The sequence below is a fragment of the Tauraco erythrolophus genome, chromosome 10 (assembly GCF_009769465.1).
Source record: "Tauraco erythrolophus isolate bTauEry1 chromosome 10, bTauEry1.pri, whole genome shotgun sequence".
Taxonomy (NCBI): domain Eukaryota; kingdom Metazoa; phylum Chordata; class Aves; order Musophagiformes; family Musophagidae; genus Tauraco; species Tauraco erythrolophus.
The window spans coordinates 35263897-35285190 of NC_141474.1; the positions used below are offsets into that span (position 1 = coordinate 35263897).

The window sequence follows — 21294 nt, forward strand, 5'->3', positions numbered from 1 at the left end:
AGTGGGGTCTGGGGGTATTGGGGAACGAAGGAATGATATGGGGCATACGTAGAAGGCACCACATACAGTAAATAAGGATGCAACGTGGAGCTGCAGAGCAATGAAGAAGGCTCACAAAAGTGTAAAAGCGCGATAGCAAACACTTCAAAATGACCCCGAATAGATCCTAAAGGGAGGAAGAAGAAACCACCAATGTGAACATCATATTCCTCGCCTCGAAGGATTCTGGGTGCTGATGACTCATCGTAACAGACCCTGCCAGAAAGAAGCCACCAACCTTCATCCCCTGTGGAGCAGGGAAGGGTGTGCTCATCACCAGGAGAAAGGACAGAAGCTAAGTTTGTCTATAAAAACTTTAACTGCATCACTATTCTTTCTTTTTTGGTAAGTCATAGAATCACAGAATGGTTTGGATTAGAAGGGACCTTCAAGGATCGTCTAGTCCAACACCCCTGCCATGGGCAGGGAATATTAGATCTAGGTGAATAATGATTCTTGAGATAAAACTTCAATTATATATGTAAACCAAGCGTTCGTTGTTATTTTATTAGGTGTACCTCCTCTTTGCCCATAAACAAGATTGAGCAGTTCGTGAGCACCAGTGTAAATGCATCTGGAGGCGAAGCAAACCAGTCACGCTGTGAGGAGATGCTTCCAGTGCTGCCCCAGCAGCAAGGCAGGTGCATATCCCACTGTTTTTACAATGAATTATGCATCCACATGCTGAGAGACCCCCCGGACAAGAGAGACATGGACATTCTGGAGTGAGTCCAGCGGAGGGCCATGGGGGTGATGAAGGGGCCAGAGTATCTGAACTGGGGAGCAGCTAAGGGAGGTGGGGTCTTAGCCTGGGAGGAGGGGGCTCTGGGGGTCCTATACCTGATAGGTGTGTAAAGGAGATGGATCCAGACTCTTCTTAGAGGTTCCAGTGACAGGACAAGAGGCAACAGGCTCTCAGTGAGACACAGGAAATTCCATTTAAACATGAAAAAAAGCTTTTTTTCCTGTGAGTGTGACCAAACACTGGCACAGATTGCCCAGAGAGGCTGTGGCATCTCCATTCTCAGAGATATTCAAACCCAACTGGACATGTTCTGAGCAGGAGTTGGATCAGCTGATGTCCAGAGGTCCCTGCCCACCTCAGCCAGTCTGGGGTTGATTCTGTGATTTTCCTTTTGTTTATGTACCAAATCTATTAAGTCCATGTTCGTGTTTCATCTAACCTACTGCGTCCTGGTGAGACAGTAAGAGATGTGGCAAAACCAATCCAACAAGCCACCCTTCACCGAAGACAATCCTAAAAGGAGAGGAGTATGGGATCTGCAGGATCACCTGCCAGCTACTTGGTCAAGATGCTCCAGCAGAGAGGAGAAACCAGCGGCCGTATGGTAAATGAATGTTGCTGTCTCCTACGGGCACTATTCATATACACTTCCGAGAAGGGCTGAGAAGGCAGAATGAAGAAGGGATTGGGGAAGGGATTGGGGAAGGGAAGGGACTGGGGAGGGGAAGGGAAGGGAAGCACAGGCTGTACATGCCTGCCCTTAAATCTTCGGTGGTGAGAAAACATACCTATCTGCCCGCAGTTTGCTGTGCCGGGTGCTCGGCAAGAGCACATCATCACTGCGCCATGGGCACGTTGATTGAGTTGAGCCTTCCCATGCCACGCTGTCTTTGATGAGCCTTTTCCTCAAATTTCATTTCCAGTTCTCACTGCAGCTGAGTGATCACATTTTGCCTCTCAGTCCTTTGGTCAAGACGCAAAATCAGTGGGTTCACTGAAAGCCCTTCTGATTACGCGCACTAATTTTCTCTGAATTCAAGATGAGGAGGGGCTAATTCCTCCTCAGACCCCTTCTCCAGCCTGAGTGCACTAATTCTCCTTTTCTGCTTTTTTCCTCTCCAGGAAAACTGTAATAGCTCCTTTCTGTAGACAATCTAATGCTTTAAGCTATTACTCTAAAGTATCGCTATGGTTTCCAATAAAATTTTATTTGACATTTAGTTAAAATCCATTTTCTGCTACAACTGAGTTTTTTTCCCTAGTCCCTTGATGGACACTTCAAGCAGAATTCATTGTCATTGTCTTAAAGGTCAAAAGTTGTGGGTTTTTTTTCAGACCTTGCTTTGTAAAGCAAACTGTTACTCAGGATTATGAGGCGCCGCGGTAAGCTGTGACAGTCCATGAAACCATTCTTCCCCGCAATTACACGGATTTCATAACAGTTGTGTGAGCAAACAGAAAGACCTTCACTGCAAAATCAATCACCATCGTGGAGTCCCCGTAAAAGAACCAGCGCAGCACCAGTCCTGCCCGCGAGAGCCAGCTGGGAGTGGGGAGCATCTCCTTTCAGAAACACAAAACCCACCAGGATTTCTGGAGCCGGTGGCTCCGAGACACGGAGCGGGGATCTCCCCACCTCTGCGCGGGACAGATCCCGCTTTGCTCACAGGGACCCCGCGCCGGTGGCTCTGCACCAAGTCAACCAGCGTGGAGACGCCTGCAACGTCAGCCAAAGGTTTTCCTTTAAATACGTGATGAGGAATTAAAAATATAAATGGGAATATTAAACAGAAACTGCTTTTAGATGCCTTTTTTTTTTGGTAATTTTTCATACATATAATTTAATTTGTTCAATAAAACCATTCTAACAAACTCTGCTGTATCACGGAATAATGGTTCAATGGTAGTTACATCAAATTACATCTCTTACACGATGTGTTAATGTTTTTAACTTTCACGCCTACTTCTAGAGAGCTTTGTGTGTTCTTGATCATTTCCTCCTTTTGGTTTTAATTGGAATTGGCTGATAAATGTCTGCAGCCTGTTAAAACAGACTTAAAAATATACTCATATTTAGGGTGCCTTTATTTCTGCGTTCCTGAGCCACAGCAGTGTTACAGTTTTCACCGATCTCAGCTGAAATCCAAAGAAGCTTTTAGTTTCTAAAAGTCTGGTTAGGCACACACTTTTTAAGGCATACAAAAGCGATGCTGTCACTTTGGAAAACTGGAAATGCAGAACCTGCTACTGGTGAAACGTCACAGAAAGCTCCAAGTGATGGATAGTTGCACTTACCAGATGGGGAGATGTGTCTCCAAGAGATGGAAGGCTCTGGCTTCCCCGTGGCCAGGCACACCAGAGTAACATTGCTTCCTTCGTTCACAACGATGTCACTCGAAATACGGAATATCTTCGGAGAAACTGGAATGAAACAAGGAGAAAGTGGTAAGGGAAAGGTGGGGAATCAGGGCAATCCCACCAGAGCACGATAACGGAGGAGAGCTGGGACACCTCTGTTGCCATTATTGACAAAAATGCATGCACTTGTTGAAATATGATTGTGCAAAAACCTTGTTTAGGTGCCACCACAATTATTTCCATCACGTTTGCAGGAGCTCAGCCATGGATTTGAAATGCTGCACATAAGAAAGCAGCAATTTCCTCTGCTTTGTGCAAGGCAGGTGTTGCTAATGGGTTCCCAGTAAACTGCTACTGATGGATGCTCTTGTTTAAGAGAAGGATGAGTTTTCTCATGACAGTTCGAAAATAAGACAAAATTAAATATTTCTTGTACTTTTAAAAATAATTATGCCTATTAGATCTGCTCTGTGTGTACTTAGAGAGTCATATCTGTTCCTGGAGAAGACTAAAATACATTTATTTTTCTTGCTTTATGTTGGTTTTAGGCTTGAAGTAGCAACATGGCTTAGAAGAAATAAACTAGATTTTTTCTTTCATTTCATCCGCAGAATTCGTCACTAAACTTCACTTTCTGTGCTATTTATAATCTGGGCCTAAGAGAATAGAGTTCCACATGGATGGAAAATGATGGAAAGCATTAAGTGGCCTACCTTTTAGGGAATGCTTTACTTCTTGTAATGCTGCATAAGGAGGAAAGGAAGTGAGGGTCCCAGCAATGAAGGCAGGAATTCTGGATTTTAGAATGAAGCTTTCTTTCCAAAGAAATATGTTATTTCTTTACCAGTCTTATTATTACATTTAGTATTAGAAATCAAATCAATGCAGTAACGAGGCATACCCTGTTGGTGTTTCTGAAAAGCACTATTCTCTCTATATAAATAACAAGTTTGGTACAAATATCTGTAAAAGATACAGATCTTACACGTGGGTGTTTCAGAACCTTCTGTAATGACTGCTTTAAAATCAAAGTGCTCTGCAAGGTAAACGGGTACCAATAAAATGAGGAAAAAAAGCTCATTATCTTCCATTTTCCTAACCAAAGTCTTTGCCCAAATGGAGCTTTACGCTCCTGAATGCCACAGTCTTGTCTCACTTTTTTGCTCCAGTTTGTCACAGCCAAAATCCCACCATCTGAACCATACATGCAGCTTTGCAATCATTTCAGAAACATGAATACATTATCAGCATCCCTTCGATGTACTTTGAAAAGTACAGAGCTTTGTCATATGCACAGACTGGTTCTGTGTGCTTTGGGATCTCCACCTGCAGACCTTCTCCAGTCCTTTTCCCTGGCCCAGTGACTGGAAGTATTTCAGTCATAGAAATGAGTTGGGGTCAGACAGACTTCAAAAAGCTGGAAATTGCCCATGCTTGCTTGTGGCTACGCATTTGTGAGGAAAGAAAATTCAAAGTCTGTGTAGAGTATTTTTAATTAGCAGAGAAGCGTTGTCTTTAGGGAAAATGAAGGTTTGGGGAAGGCTGAACCTTCCCCATTTTCCAAAGGGTAAACAGGTTTACACAATTGCTGAAACAGAGATATTCTTCTGAATTTGCCAGAGTCTAACTCACAAAGGTGACCATCCACTCTTCCCTACTTCACTTGATGACCTGAAAAAGCATCCAGTCATCACAGAGTGTCTTTAGGAGCTGAAACATAGAGAAGGGTTGTTTCCACCTAAAGGGATAACTCATTCATCAGATCTCTTTGCAGATCCCCGCAATGAACCCAGTACTCAACTTCCTTCTGCAGAAGTCTCTCCTGTCCTAAAGGAGACCCTGAACAGCCTCCACCTACACGCCCACCCACAGCAGCTATGCCATGACACGACCCTTCCTCGGGGTCCCCCATGCCTGAAATGGGGTGTTGTTAATACAGGTCTCCCCCACACCCCATTCCAGCCCGAGTTAAAGATCATCAACGTTTCAGCAACAGACAAAACATCGACAGGAATTCTTATTTCTGTGTACAGAGTATGAAAAACTCCTTCCTAAAGACAGCTGGTGAGGGGTCATTCTATCCAAAACGTAGAAATCCGTCCGAGAGTAGAACACAATGAGTAATGTGGCATACACAGTGGCTTTAGTCAGTCTACAATATTTTAAAAATGTCTTCCTAGATCTGAGCTACTTATTTCTTTATACTTCAAGAATGAACGTACTTGCAGGAAGCCAGGCTAAAGAATCAAATAACTCAAACCAGTTCTTCTCACAAGTAGATGTGTACAACTGACTGATGCAATATCTGTTTGGAACTGTGGAAATATCTTCCAGCTTAAGTAAATGTTACGGTGTAAGATTTCCAACAGCATTAAACTTCTTATTTGAGATTCTGCACCTTTGAAGGTAGAAAAAGAGATTTGCTCATGTTCTGGCTTTACTGAAGTAGTACCAGAGAGGGATTTTTCACACCTGTTCATCCAGGTGGGTTTTATTTGCCTTAAACTTGTCACTAACCACAGAGGAGGTGGCTGGCGCCTGCTGTGCTGCCACGAGGGCACCTGGGTGGCCAGAACAAACCAAAGTAAGCCAAAGGAGGTCTCCTGGAGCTCAGGCCATGCCAGGGTTAGGTTTAGGCCAGTCTCTTCCCTGAACCCATCGCTCATTGTTCAGCATCCTGATTTAATTAGCGTGACTGATAAAAATGGATTAGAGCTACAGTAACATCAGTTTCAGTGGGAATGAGGAGCTCTTGGCACGCTCTGATGCCCGACCTTCAGTGTATCCACGGTAGGTCCCATGAGCAGAATGGCATAAGGATCCAGCAGAAAAGCTGGATCATGTAAGCAATTGTTGTCAAATCTCCCAAAATACAAATTTCCCAAGAAAATACACTAACAGTCCTGCCACAGGCAAGAATCAAGAATGGAAGCGACAGGAGTCCATCGAGTTCACACGGACGAATGACATTTCTTTTCCATGACAAAGAAGTTTACTCCCTTCTCTGCTGCTTAACGAAGCGTTGTCTTCGTCCCCCTCTGCCTTTCCCCAGAAGGTTTTATTCGCTTTTTCTCTCTCACCCCCTTCTCAAGTGTCCTCTTCTCAGAAAAACCAGCATATTTTCCCCCACGCTCAGCTCCCGAATACTTTAATTTCTCAAATATTTTAATTAATTTTTCAAATATTTTAATTTCTATAAAAGCATATGTTCTAGTGGCAAACAGGGAAAATCTTTCTCTGGTGATTCTACAGGTAAGCGATGGGTATGGAGCACAGAATTCCATACAAACGGAATTCAACCGTATTAAGAGATCTGTGGAATATATGGCCAGAGGGGCCACCAGGATAATTCGCCCTGAGCTCAGGTAGTCGTGGGCTCTAGAAGCCTCCCCCGAAGCCTGCCTGCAGTGCGTGTTTTAGAAAGCTGTCCAGCCTTGTCCTGGTGATTCCAGGTGATGCTCACACTGCCACATCTGGTGAGCACTTTCAGTGATTAAATACCCGCTTTGCTGCCAGGAAACAGCATCTTAGTTGGAAATTGCATTTGGGTAAATTCAGCTTTCAGAAATCAGATCTTGTTATGTTGCTGTCTGCAAGACTGAACATCCCCTTTACTAGCAAGCATCTTCCCTACGAGTCAGGACCCATACAACGTGGCAAATCACCTCTTTGTCTTTCTCTGCAGAAGATCTGTGCACCATAAGCTTAATTTTTGTAAGGCTTCCTAGATAGTATTTGTTTCTCTCTTTTGAGGAGTACCAGAATCATCCTGAAACGTGAACAGTGGATCAAGGCGTAACTGCCCAGCTAGAGTCTGGCCAACGCTGCGTACAGAGCTAAACCCACTACTTTATCTCAGCTTTATTTCCTCTTTCCCTGTGCAGTTATTATCAGCCAGACTATTATCCCTATTATCCCTTCAGCTCCTGCCGTCGCCGGCTGCAGAGGGATGGAGGGGGCAGGAGGCACTGAAGGGATGAGGATGGTTCGCTGCCCAGATCTCCTGCATGGTCAGAAATACCAGTTACATATGCTCCTACACTAAGGTAAAGTCCTGGAGGCTCCTGCTGGCCCCATTGCTCATCCACCTGCAATTCCCTCCCAAGCAGTACTATGGGAACCTATTCTTAATTTCCTCTTTAAAATTGCACATTTGTAGGTGTTCCCAGCAGGAGGAGAGAGAACAGCAGCACCTCTGGGGCTCCGTCATGGAAGAAACCTGCCCGCTCTGTCTAAGGGCACCCTCTGGTTTCCGCCACGGCAGCTCTGTTAAGACTTTCCCAAATCCAAAGTCTCCCCCAGTGACTGGCGGAGCTGCGTTCTCACCCGGCGGGTTGGAGGAGCTGCTCTGTCTGACCGGTTCTGCTCGCCCTGAAACCCGACCGACCGATGCTGATGGAACGGGGTCTCTGGCTGACAACATATTTGAGCTCCTACTTCTTCCTGGAGTCCAGAATTACGTGGGCCATTATTTTGCAGGGGATTGACATCGAGTCGATAGCTCGTTGCAGGGTCTCATTTCCCATTTTCAAGGACTGGAATTATATCCCTAGTTACATTCCCGTGTACATGAATGATGCAGCATAATAAAGCTTAGTAGTGTAGTGGAAATGACTGGAGGGTGGAGCTCCTTTTTTAGCTGCTGTTGCTTTTTAAACATGGGAAAGGATGTCTTCTTTTCAGTGCAATTTAAAATTATCAGGTAGATAATCTGAAACCTCAGCCTAAGTGCACCCATCTTGTTTTTTAAAATACAGCCCCTCCTTTGAAATGTGCAATCAAGGTCTGTGTAGCATCGAGATTACAACATATGTGGCTGGACATCAGCTCTGTTCCTTCAGGTTTCCCCAGATAATGGTGATGATGAGTTCTGAACTCCCTTTTTCATGGTAACATTTATTAAATCATAGGGTAGCCAACTGCCTTTTCAGATCATAATGTAATCAATCCCACTTTATATGCAGAACATAGCAATCCTGATAGAAAATGTAAAAGCGATGAGAAGAATTGGACCACAACTTCAAAAGTGTGACGTCTGGGAGTTTGGCAAGAAAGATTTTATCATCAGAATCTAAGGAATTGCCTGCGTCATCCCTCCCACGTGTCTCAGGTAGAGCTTCTGTGCTCCTATAGCCTTCGCTGGACCTTCGCACACTGGCTTTCCAGTGAAGAGTGGCTTTTTTGGTGAAAGAGAACTATAACGCAGCCTCTTTTCCAGAATCCCCAGTCCCCTTAAGTTCTTCATCCAAACGCTGGGCTGCACTCCCCACCTCTGTCTGCAATGATAATGGGATTTTTTTCCTACTTACAATTTAACAATTAAGCAGTAAGCACGGGGGCGCGGGGGGGTGTGGAGAAAACGCTGCTTTCAGCAGCTTAACAGACCAGTGCGTTTGGACTGGAATTAAGTTGTTGACCAACCCACCTGTGCGAACGCTGACACATGTCTAACTGCGAGCGGGCAGCCAGCGACGTGCACGGGGGGTTTGCAAAACACCGTTCCCGTTTCACAGCCCTCTGGCACTGAGCACCAAAGACACCGTTTCGGGTCCGGGCTGCCCGCGGCACGGCACCCAGTGCCCCGGTCTGTTGTGACCACACAAGCATTAAAATTCAATCCAACACCATATTTCAAAAAAACATACAAATCCCAGAAGGCAAAATCTTCCCCTGGAGAGCACACAAACGTCCTTTGAGCAGCAGGGTCTCAGCCGCTGCGGGAGCAGCCACTGGCACCGGGGGTACCCGCTCCCCAGCCCCGAGGGTACCCACTCCCCAGCCCTGGGTGTACCCGCTCCTCAGGGGTACCTGCTCCCCAGCCCCGGGGTCCACAGGGGTGGAGGGCAACATGATGCCCTCACGGCACAGCCCGGGCAGGTTTCTTCTCTTTTACAGGTTTTCTGATACCTTTGCCTGCAGCAATTGGCACAGACAGGGTACAGCAGCTTTCGTCATTCCCATGCACGTAAGGAATTTGCTCCTTCAAATGATATCTCTTACACCTTCCTGTAAATCCCAGAGTTGGATGTTTTGGCCCAAAGGGCAAATCAACACCATCAATTCTTGTCCTGCAGCTGTTTGGAGCCTGCGGGACGTGAGCACACACAGTCCTTGCTGGTAGAGCATCCTACCCCCACCCTGTATATCCACAATCCGCACCGGCTGTATATAACTCTTAAAAGTACAATATTTTATAACAGTGTTTATACCATGTGTGAGGCTACGGTTGTAAACACGTGAGGCCTATTGCATTCTCATCAGGGAGACAGAAGCTCCCCGGTGTACGGGTTCCTCCCCAACGTCGTGCTCCACGACCGTTTTCCCGGTGTGCCGCGGGAATTCGTTTCCCTGCGGCACCACGGGGACTCCAGATGCAGTCGCCAACCAGCTACTACCGCACTTTCCTCGCCCACTTTGGTATTTGTGCCCGGGTCTCAGTTAACCCCTTTTCCCCGTGCCTTGTTAGATGATCCATTACAGAACTACAACTGACCTTTAAATATGAAAAAAAAAAGAACGAGCTGGTGGGCCGTGCCTGCAGAACGGTGTTTGAGCCCTGCTTTTATACCCAGCGATGTTCCGTACTCGGCATTGTGCAGAACACAGACCCCACTGTCGTTGCCTCCAGGGACACAAGATCCTGGTGGACAAACCCTCTCCAGATTTTGCTAAAGACGGGAAAGTCTGATCCCGAAGCAGCGTGCCTGCTTCTGTTTCTTTTTGAGGATTATCATCAGGAGTTTTGCAGTTTTTCCAAGGGGAGGCTGGAACCGTGACATGGTAGAAGACGGAGAATTTTCCAGGCTTACGCAGTGCAGATTAAGTGAATTTCTCCTAAGTACATGCTTTGTTCATTTGCTAATTGACTGGGCTCTTCTTTAATCTGGGTTTTATGGAGGGGAAATTAAATAAAATCTAGCAGAAGATGTCTGTAAGTCTGACACTTGTAACACTGAGCAGATTGCATCATTTATGCGTTTCCAAAATAGAATTAGAGAACACACGAGTAGGAGCATACATTAGCTGGGACAACACACAAACCAGCACAGAAGCGCAGTGCTGCTGTATAATGCGATTCTGCAAAATTACAGAAAAGACACAATACGATCATGAAAAATTGTTATTTTTATCAGCAATTTCCTAGGAAGACGAACTTTCCCATTACAGAAATTGGCTTCTGTAGTAAGCATTTCTGGATCCTCACAGTTTGAGACAAGTGATGATTTCTGGTCTATTGGTATGCCATTAATTTTTCTGCTATTTACTGACTGTTAAAAACTATTACATTCAGATCAGTAAAATCTGTGGAATTTATTAATTATGACTGGAATATATATGCATAATCACGATGGACAGTTATTATTTAACAAGAATTAAAAGATGTTTATTTTGCATACATACTTTTTATGATACCTCTAAAGACTCTGGTCTACGAGCAGATTTAGCTTTGAATATCTGCTATGCTGAGCTTCGAGTGCAGATTCAACCCGTCGCAGAGCTACTATCCGTTTCAACAACTACAGTCTTTCACCCATCCCACATGGCAGCTGCGAAGGTCAGGAAAAAAGTTAAATATAGCAGCGAATAAATGTTTATGCAGTAGATGGATTCCAGAACTGCATAAGAAACAAGATAACAAGCAAGGGTGAAAAGACAAATTAAAATCCCGAGTAAATTTTGCTCTGCGAGGTTGCAGAACTGATTTGCAAAAACCCACCTGAAGGTCTGATCTTCCAGTTAAGTATTTTGAATGATTTGGGACCAATTCCCCATCTGCAAATTTCAAATCAGAGTTGCCCAGGCCATATCAAATATTAGATGCATAACAGAATCACAGAATGGTTTGGGGTGGAAGGGACCTCAAAGACCATCCAGTTCCAACCCCCCTGCCACGGGCAGGGACACCCTCCACTACACCAGGTTGCCCAAAGCCCCATCCAACCTGGCCTTGGACACTTCCAGGGATGGGGCAGCCACAGCTTCTCTGGGAAACCTGTTCCAGTGTCTCACTAAATGCACTTTAGCCTTTGATCATTTTCTGGGAGCCAAACTAAATCAAAATCAAAGATTTTTGTCATCTAAAACAAATGAGAAAAATTTTTTTGTTTTGTTTTGCTGAGCTTAAATTTAATGAAATTTAAATTTGATGAAATTTAAAGTGATGCTAAACATTTTGAAAAAAGATGTACATTTCAGTGAAGCTTCATTTCGTGTTCAGAAAGCAGTCTATTACACTGCTCTACTTAAATTTGATTAATTGAGAGAAAAATAAGGAACAAAAGAGGAATGCGGAGGAGCAAATGATAATTCAACCTCACAGGTAGTCATGCAGCCAGTGCAACATGCCCAGGGCTACAATATGATCCTAATGTGCAAACCCAGCCTTACACAGTTTTAATTCTCCACCATTCCCTTTCTTCACGTCTCTGGATGAACACATTCGCTAAAAGGTTTCTGTAAATGACCAACAATGGGAAAATTTCAGCATTTTCCATTATTTCCTTTCTCCAATTCTTTGCTGAGAATAGTTGTCACACTCCACTTCGATAAGTCATTTGTCAACATTATAGAAGAGCAAAAAAAACAGGGAACGTACTCAAAAAAGTTGTTTACCTGGTTGGTTTGCACAGTGTTTTGATTAAATATTTACCAAAGCTCATATCCACTACAGCGTTAAATAAACAAATCACCTTTATTAGAAGCACACACCAATAGAATGTGGCATGAGGGACACCGCGACGTGTTTATGTTCCCTTGGGCTGTTAATAATGGAAAGAAATAAATTTGTTTCTGTTTCCAAAAGCAATTAAAACAAATGGCATGAGAACGAAGTTCAGACAAGCCTTGATAGCCAGCTCCTATAAAAGCAAGCTTGCAATAACAGCAATAACGTTAATAATAACAATCATCATTTTTTTCCACCCTGATGCCACTGAAGTCCCACCACTTCATTGGAACTGGTCCATCTCGGCGAGACGCAGCTCCAAAGCACCTCAACGACAACAACCCGTGGTCCCAATCTCAAGGCCTTGAAGACAAACCCAATGGAGGCACTCAGCAGTTGCCACCACGAAGGACCCCACATCTACCTTCACCAAAACTGCTGCGAGCAGAGGAACACTGTCCAAAGCGGGTTTTGCACCCAAGGTGGGCTTTGACCCCGTCCCCACGTGGTGCTGCTTGGCGCTGCCGAGACCTCACTGCGCGTCATTGCTGGGGGGAATGACTGGTTGTGATGTATAGACTGGTGTGTGGAGCACTGGGGACTCCTTGTGACAATAAAAACGGCTGTTCCAATGGAATTTGTCACCACCAGGAGTCAGGAAACACCAGCTGAGCTGCACTGGCAGCCGAAATAAAAAAAAAGAGCTCAAGAGAGGAGGGATTATTACCTTCTCAGGCTCCCTGTGTTTTAATTTCCTGATGGGATGTTTCTCTCTGGCACTTACGAGCAGATGACCCTCTGATCCCACCAATCTGATGCATCCCACAAGGCTCCTGGACACTGCATGCCCCTTCCCACTCCTCCGGCAGTGCGGGACCCGTGCAGCATGGCAGGCACTGAATGTGATGGCAGCACAGGCAGCATGTGCTCAGCAGAAGATGGTGGAGACACCACGTGCCTCCTCCCACCAGCACACATCACCCCTTGGGGAAGGGCACTAAGAGAGCATGACTATCTCCAGATCTTCCTAGAGACCGTCTTCGAATATAGAATCACAGAACGGTTTGGGTTGGAAGGGACCTCAAAGATCATCCAGTTCCAACCCCCTGCCATGGGCAGGGACACCTTCCACTATACCACATTGCTCAAATCCTCATCCAGCCTGGCCTTGAACACTTCCAGGGATGGGGCAGCCACAGCTTCTCTGGGCAACCTGTGCCAGTGCCTCACCACCCTCAGAGGGAAGAATTTCTTCCTTAGATCTCATCGAAATCTCCCCTCTTTCAGTTCAAAGCCATTGCCCCGTGTCCTGTCACTCCACACCCTTGTCCAAAGCCCCTCTCCAGTTTTCTTGTAGCCCCTTCAGGTACTGGAAGGTGCTGGAAGGTCTCCCCGGAGCCTTCTCTTCTCCAGGCTGAACAGCCCCAACTCTCTCAGCCTGTCTCCACAGCAGAGGTGCTCCAGCCCTCGGATCATCTTTGTGGCCTCCTCTGGACCCGCTCCAGCAGCTCCATGTCCTTCTTGTGTTGGAGGCCCCAGAGCTGAACGCAGCACTGCAGGGGGGTCTCAGGAGAGCAGAGCAGAGGGGCAGAATCCCCTCCCTGATCTGCTGCCCACGCTGCTCTGGATGCAGCCCAGGATATGGCTTTTCCATGCATACACAGATTTTGTAAGATTCCCTGTACATCTGCCTTTTAAAACTTAAAAAAAAAAAAAAAATCTAAGCTCAGCTGTGAAAATGCAAAATATATGTTTGGTTTGTGGGGGTTTTTTTGATCTGTTTATCAGCGATAAAAACTCATCAGGTCTTGACTTGGGCTAATAACCTCCAGCAATTAATTATTCATTCCACCAGCAGACGGCAGCAGCCCCTGGCCTGTTCCCCACCATGCCCAGGCGTGGCAGTGATGGGAGCACGGGATGGACTTGGCTGGGACAAGGAACGTTTCCTGGGAGGTGGCCGAGGCAGCCCTGGCCAGCGGGGCGGCCACCCAGCACCTCTTGCCCCTTTGGCAACGAAGGGGGTTACCCCTGCACCCCTGAGCCCCGCGCTGCCCGAACGATGGGTCACGGGCCTCCATGACCTGAGCTGTTGGCTGTAGATGCTGAAAAAAATAAGGTGAAACATTGATTTCCCTCCGCAGACAGAGTGATTTATTGCTTTGCTTTCCTAATATGCATATTGATTTAATTGACTTGTGTAATATCTAGAAATCACTAACACGACACAAGAAATAGATTATTGTTCCTCTTTTTATGACTTGGACATAATAATTAGTTTTTATGACAAATACATAGAAAAATTAAAATGTGCTTATGAGGGTTATTAAAACCAGCGATGAACTCCATTTGCCACTAATTGAGAATCTATACGACTTTTTGGTTCGCAATCATCAGATCCCTCAGCATCTGGAAAACCTTCCACTTTGCAAATGATTCTGTTTTCCGACAGTTTTCGTAAATATTAGCATATGCATTTGCATGAAGGTTTCTTTTAAGAAAACCCCTAATTTCTTATTCTTTCCTTCTCTTACTCTTCCCATTTCAGTCAGAAGGACGAAGCATCTTGTGACTGAATAACCAGACGCAACCAGAACGCTCAAGTGTGGGGGAAAAAAAAAGAAAGAAAAAGGGCACTTAATCAAAGGAAAGTTTTTCTGAAAATAAAAATAAAAATCCCAGCATGAAACGTGGTTATTAGGAATAAGTAGTATGTTTGAACCGTATGCGAATGAAGAGAGGGGGACGGCATTAACAGCCAACAGGGTCTTCAACGGGCCACTTGGCCATCTGCAGAGCTCATCAATAACCATCGCCCAGCCACAAAAAAGTCATAATATTGCCAACTGCAAAGCACCGCCACTGCTGTGAGGGGTATTAATTAGCAGAAACAGATGTAACTTATTTCCAGGAGATTACGCTGGCTGACGTCCCGCGCAGCAGCTAATGCGGCCGCTCCAGCGCGGCGGCAAATTACCCAGTGAGGTGCCCGGCTGTGCCCGTGATGCTTCAGCACTTGCTCTTGACCCCCAGCCCAGCTGCAAATCCCAGCCTGCTTCCACGTGGCTTGGGAGAGGACACCCCCAACCACTGGCTTTATGGAGAAAGTAGATGATGCCAAATATTTGTGACGCCCACTAGAAATGGCAGGATGGCAAAGAATCCCCTCGAAGGCTGGACTGTGCACGGATTACTATCAGTCAACTGCTTGGTGAACAAAAGCCAAGTATTGCAATGCAAAATTCATAAGTTATCACAAATCCGCGTGCTTCGAACACGCCAAGAAGCGAGAAACTATTTCATTGTTTTAAAACAACACTCTCAATTTTGTCAAGATTTTTAAATTATTTATATCTGTGTAAATCCTCCACCTCTCTGGCAAACACACACACCGTTTTGCTCCTCAGACCTGTAAGCAATTCTGATCCCCTAAACACCTCTAAATGCCATATGTCAAATACTTTATTTTAAAATAAAAAACCACCGTAAACATCACAAAAAGATTTTTCCTACAAAATCGCTTTTATAGTTGAACATATTGCACCATAGTATCTAACATAAAAAAGATAATTGTGCTTTTTAGAGTTGTAAAATCATTTGTCAACACTTAAAAAAACCCAACCTCGCTCCACTTTTATATACTTTTTTTTTCCCCTCCTTAGAGTTGCCACACAAGAAATATTATTATGTGCTCCTCTGCTCGGCCCTGGTGAGACACATCTGGAGTTCCTGGATGGAACTGGGTCCCCCTGGAAAAGGGGAGCACGGAGGGAGCGGGGCGAGTCCAGGCAAGGGCTGTGACGGCGATGAAGGGCACGTCCCAGGAAATGGTCACCATTAACAGCAAGGTTGTCATTAACGTTAGGACTGTAAACCAGCAGCAGATGAGCAAAAGTTAATCAACAGCAAAGATTTAAATTTGTTTCAAGTTTGTTGAGTTTAAACCAAAATTTAAACTGCTGCATTTAAAAAGGTCTGGGTTTCAGGGAGACAATCATGGATGAAGTCCCATCCCCAATTCCCAGCTTGAGGCAAGGGCAAATGACGTTTTTCTTTGGGAAAGAAATTAGCCAGGATAAGTGGAAACTGCAAGTTACAGACAAATAAAAGTTCAAAATTTTTCAAGCCATATTAATCCATGGAACCAGTTAATTGCCCGCGTGCCCAGCAACACTGTACGGCTCCTGAACATCCGTGACTCTCCATGTAGCAGCGGGTTTCATAGATTCATAGATTTCTAGGTTGGAAAAGACCTCAGAGATCATCGAGTCCAACCATCCCTAATCCCCATTAAACCATATCCCTAAGTAGTTCATCCACCCTATTCTTAAACACATCCAGGGATGGGCACTCAACCACCTCCCTGGCAGTTTTGTCCAGCTGGAGCACCCATGTTGCAATCAAACATCGCACAAAGATTTTTTTTTTCATCTTTAACAGCATGAAATAATAAGATGAGCTCAATATTTAGTGAGTTGTAAAATACTCCCAAAACGTATATGATTTTTAGAGTACAGTTAATACAGTTTTTAAATCAGTAGAGTAAATAATATGAAGAAGCAGGCAGCAGCCTGTGCTGGGGGGGCACAAATCTTCATTTATGTGGCAATCAGTCACCAACTGGGAAAACTGAGGATACTTTTTTCTTTTTTGCATTTAGGTGATTAGTTCCTCAGCAGCAGCGTGATTGAAGAGCGCTGCCTAAAGGTCCCCACCTCCTGCTTATTAACCACACTTTGTCTCGTGCGCCGAAGCAGCACTGGCACACTGGTTCTGCTAAAATAAATTAGGGGTGGGCTGTGAAGACAAATAGCCACGTCTTGATTCTTCATTTCTTTCCAATTCATGTCAACGCTGAAGTGTGAGGAAAACCTCGTAAAAGTAGTCCTTGTGCTAGTTTCTGATTAATCTCTTTTCCTCTTACATCTTTCATATCATTAGCAGTACAACCATAATTTGTATAATCTAATGCAATGTCCTTTATGTTTTAACTAGAAATTTATTATCACATATTATCTGTTATCAGTGTTCAATTTACTTTAGACCGACTCGAGTATGAGTCTTAAATTACAGAAAAAAGACCCACGTTGCCACAGGAACATGCTAATGCAGGATTGGAAGGAAAAATCAAATTAAAACCGTGTAAGCAAGTATTCCATCTGTGGTATCTACCGTATTTCTATCAGCAGTACCCCGGTGCCACAGGGGCAGGGAGGTTCCCTGGAAGCGGTCGCTGGCGGGTTAAAAGTTGACACAGCTGGATTCACATCTGCAAGATTCTTCCTAAATCATTCATTTCAGCACAGAAATATTGGCCTTGACCTGCTCTACTCGTGGCAGTGTCACTTCTCAAAGGTAACCACCTGTTTTAACCTCAGCAGAAGTTTATGAAGGCACGGAAAGACGTCAGCAGTGGCAGATGTGCCACTCACGTGGGTGCCATCCCTCCTGCTGCCTCGTTACCCGCTGGGCTGCTACCGACAGCGCTGTGCACTGACAGTCCTCGGGCTCCGGGACTATCACATTAAAGTAGTTTATTTACCTTCAGCACCAATGTCTCAAATGAGTAAATCTATTCAGATTCGTCAACACCAACTTCAAACAAGCCATGTCTTAAAGACGGGAATTGAACAAAAAGATAATCGATGCTTAAGAGAGGTTTGTTGAGGTCAGCGAGCGTTTGGCTATGGATTCACTGAAGTGAGGGGTGTTCTCTGCGTCATGAAACCAAAAATACCTGGTGGCTTTTGGCTACGTGCTCACCACGTGCCGCTTCCTGAAGGTTCAGACCCAGGTTTTGTGAGCAACGGCCCCAGCGAAGGAGGAGCCGCTCGTGAGCGGAGAGGGTGGCTTCCATCATACCTGGAGGAGTGTCACCAAGCCAAGAAAGCACTCATAACGTGTGCACCGGCAGGAATTTATCGATTCAGTATCACTGTGTAACACTCCAAGTAATGGCAGCCATCACAAAAGGGCTAAATTTATTACTGAAATTATTCAGCATAAGAGATGAATCTTAACCAACTCTGTATCAATTGTATCACTGTGATTGGTTTTCACTTAGAACACCCAAATATTTAGCTAAGAACTATCTAAATTGAGTAATTTTTTTGTAAATTTTTTAGCAAAATTTAGAAAGCTTAACAGGAGTTTGGCTAAAATACCAGGTGGATTTTTCTGTTGTTAAATACTAACAGTGATTTTCAGGGACCACTTTCACACTGTTATGCTAATAGCTCCAATGATTATGTTCCACCCATGTTCTTCAAAGACTGAAAGTAAAAGAGCTCAGCAAAGTAATAGATATATACATCTTGTATGAGAGAGGTTGGCCATGAACTGGAAACAAACCACCACCAAGGAGGGACGGAGATGTGTCTCCAAGGAGAGATGGAGATGTGTCTCCAAGGAGAGATGGAGATGTGTCTCCAAGAAGGGATGGAGATGTGTCTCCACGGAGGGACAGAGATGTGTCTCCAAGCACGGTGCTTCTAGCACAAACATGTTGCCCCAGATCCAAAGTTACGGCAGGAGGAGAGGCAGACAACAGCCCTGAAGTTCCACTTCTCAGCCAGAGCCTGCTCTGCGGGGCGGGAGGGACGCACTCGCAGTGAAGGCTGATGGGCAAAATTTGTTATGATGCTGAAAGTTCTTTGAAAGACGAACATGACAGCTTTCTTTTTTCCAAGCAAATCGAAGGATCTTCATCTCTTACCCACAGTTATTTTGTCATGCAACCATTTTTCCATCAATGAAGAAGCAGACTCTCTGCAGATAATCATTCCTCAATTTCTGATGCCATAGATTTTCCCTATTTTCTGTGACTCATATTGTTCACCTGGTAAATGCAGAGAGAAGGGAAAGGACGGGCACTTGTTCTCTCTGCAGCCCTTTCATCACTCTCCTACATTTTTTCATTACTGTACTCAATTTATCACTGAGAAAATACAGAAATAGAAAAGCTATATTCTTTGCCTCGAGATGGATTTGTTATCAGCAGTTTGATGCTTTGTGAAGCAGAAGAAATGCAGAAAATAAAATGGCCATTTCTGCTAATTGATTTGCAAAAATCTGGTTTTAAATCAGAAAAACCTTACTAAACCAAAAATCTTGCAATATTTTATTTTTCTTCCAAAGCTTTCCATCTTTCTCCCACAGGTGGAAAGCCATTCCCAGGTGCACTGACACCGCCGGATCGCTGGGTCCCCAAGCAGCGTATTCCCCCTTTGACAGGTCTTTGGTTTCCAGCAACGGGAACAGTTGGGATCTGACCATCGATCCCGAAAGGATCAGCTGCGTTCAGGCTGAGGAGGTCAGCAGAAGTGCCGGGGTGCCAACTCCAACCACCCAACGTTACGGTGACGGCAGCTCTCTGCCTTGTTCAGCCTCTTCCAAGGACTGGTTAAACGTTGATGGAATTGCTCGAGCCTGCGTAAGGGATGTTGACTTTGGCTGGATACCTTTCCCTGTAACTCCAGCACATTTGGGTTTTTAACCACAATTTCACCTGTACTTAGCAAGCCAGGAGTAATTAGGTACTTTTTCATTGACTATCTAATTATTCTTCTTAACTTTTTTAAGCAGAACTGAAATCGGTTACAATGAAAAGCAAAGCACTTGATTTACAAAAAACATCTTACTAATTCCTGCTACTAATAGCGCTGTAATAGGATGATGTCATGTGATGTTTTTCTGGTATGACAAAATTAAATAAAAGGAGATGAGAAAAACATGTCTCTGCAAGCCGTGAAGTCTTGGAAGCAATCATGTCCCATGCACCAGGGTACACGTGTGCCTTGTGCAGGAGCGAGTGGGACGTCTTCCAGCTTCAGAGAGAATCCCTCGCCCAAAAGGAGGATTATCAGAGCATGGATAGAAAAATAATGATTTTCTTTGGAAATTCTTTCTGTGCAAATGGGGGTGGGATTTGCGTCTGTGGGATTAGGTGTCTACGGTCTTCTCTTCCTAAGGAGAAGGTGAACTCTCACGGCGCAGCGTCCCTGGGGAGTACGGCAGACGCGGAGCAGGACTCCCACCTCCCGTCTCTCGCACATTGTTTTTCCCACTGCCTGGAAAAGCTTTCAGACATACCACGAGCTACTTTCAGTAAGCAACGCTCTTCAATCAAACCGCTGCTAAGGATTTAATCATGTAAATGTGAAAAAAAAAAAAAATTAAAAAAAAAGAAAAAGCAATAACCTACTGGCTAAAACTAAAGTTTTCGCAGTGGGTGACTGATTGCTGTCTAAGTAGAAGGTCTGAGCCACAGACGATGCTCTATTTTAGTTGCATTGTTTAAGCTAATTCAGCGCACGCTGATACGAAAGCACCCTGAAAAATCAGGGATTCGTTCTGTGTATCTTACAGATCGCTAAAGACGTGATTTATTTAATTATTTCCTAAGCAAATTTTGTCAAATTTACTTTTCATTTTGATTCCAAGAGGCTTGCTTCTCTGCTTCAGATCCTCCCGCACATCCCAACAACCCCAACTCTCTGTCCGGCACTGGAGACTCGTGTCATGCCTGTGCACCTGCTCCTGCGTAAGACTTCAATGTAATCTGTGGAGGGATTTTGGGAAGCATTATCTCAGGTGATCAGTGCAAAAGTCTTAAATGCAGTAGCACTGACATTGTTTGATTAATGAAGTTATTCCCATTAATTAGAATTGTAAATAAAAATTATACAGAAAGGTTATTATTGAAAATCCTTTCCAATTCAGTGAATTCAAATATTTAGTATATCCACAAGTGGAATATAATGTGATTTTAATGGTCTATCGTTACAGAAATTAGGTACCTCCAAAAAAGAAGAATGATTAAAAATGTAAAAATGGTCAAAGGCTCAAAATAATACAACATTTCATCTAGCTAAAAAAAAATTACTCCCCTTGTGTTAATTTTCTATATCAGCATTTCAGAGGAACGATCACTAAGGAAAGAAGAAACATGCGTAGACAGAGTAAGAAAGGCACAACTGGGTGGAACAGGATAAACATTTGCCATTTTAAAACGATCTCAATACATTTGTGCAGGACAGTGACAACGCTTCCAAAAGCTCGTGGTGCACGAAGACTTATCTCTGCAATCAAGCAGACTTCGACTGGAAGAGGACAATAATAGAGAAGCAAAAACGTATAAATAGATCTGCACGTCCATCTTTTCCACCTGTGAAGCACCATTAAACTCCTCCACCTCCCAAGCCTTTCTGAACATGCACTGCACTTCCCAGCCCGAAGCCAACTCGGATCTCCAGTCCGAGGTGTGATGCGCCAGCGAGCCAGCGCGGTGCCGCTGGCCGGGGCTGGCTCCGGCCCCTCCCTTGGAATTACAGTGCAAGCTGTGATGGCTTAACACCTTCCCTATGAACAGACTGTTTCTGAGTCGGTACGGTCTGCCAAAAATATTCTTTCCTTCTTCCTATGCCATTAGACATAAGCTACACTGTCCTCGTTTCTCCAGAAGGTGTCAATAAGCTGCTGGTTATTA

The 21294-nt window shown here is 44.6% G+C and overlaps 1 protein-coding gene across 2 annotated transcripts in view; it reads right to left on the minus strand.

The window, feature by feature from the left end:
• NEGR1 (neuronal growth regulator 1) overlaps positions 1 to 21294 on the minus strand; it is a 288803-nt gene that overhangs the window by 105628 nt on the left and 161881 nt on the right. For both annotated transcript variants that reach the window (XM_086617140.1, XM_086617139.1), the window contains exon 3: positions 3080 to 3205. In XM_086617140.1, coding sequence (XP_086473266.1) covers positions 3080 to 3205 — 126 coding nt within the window. The remainder of the gene's footprint in view (positions 1 to 3079; positions 3206 to 21294) is intronic.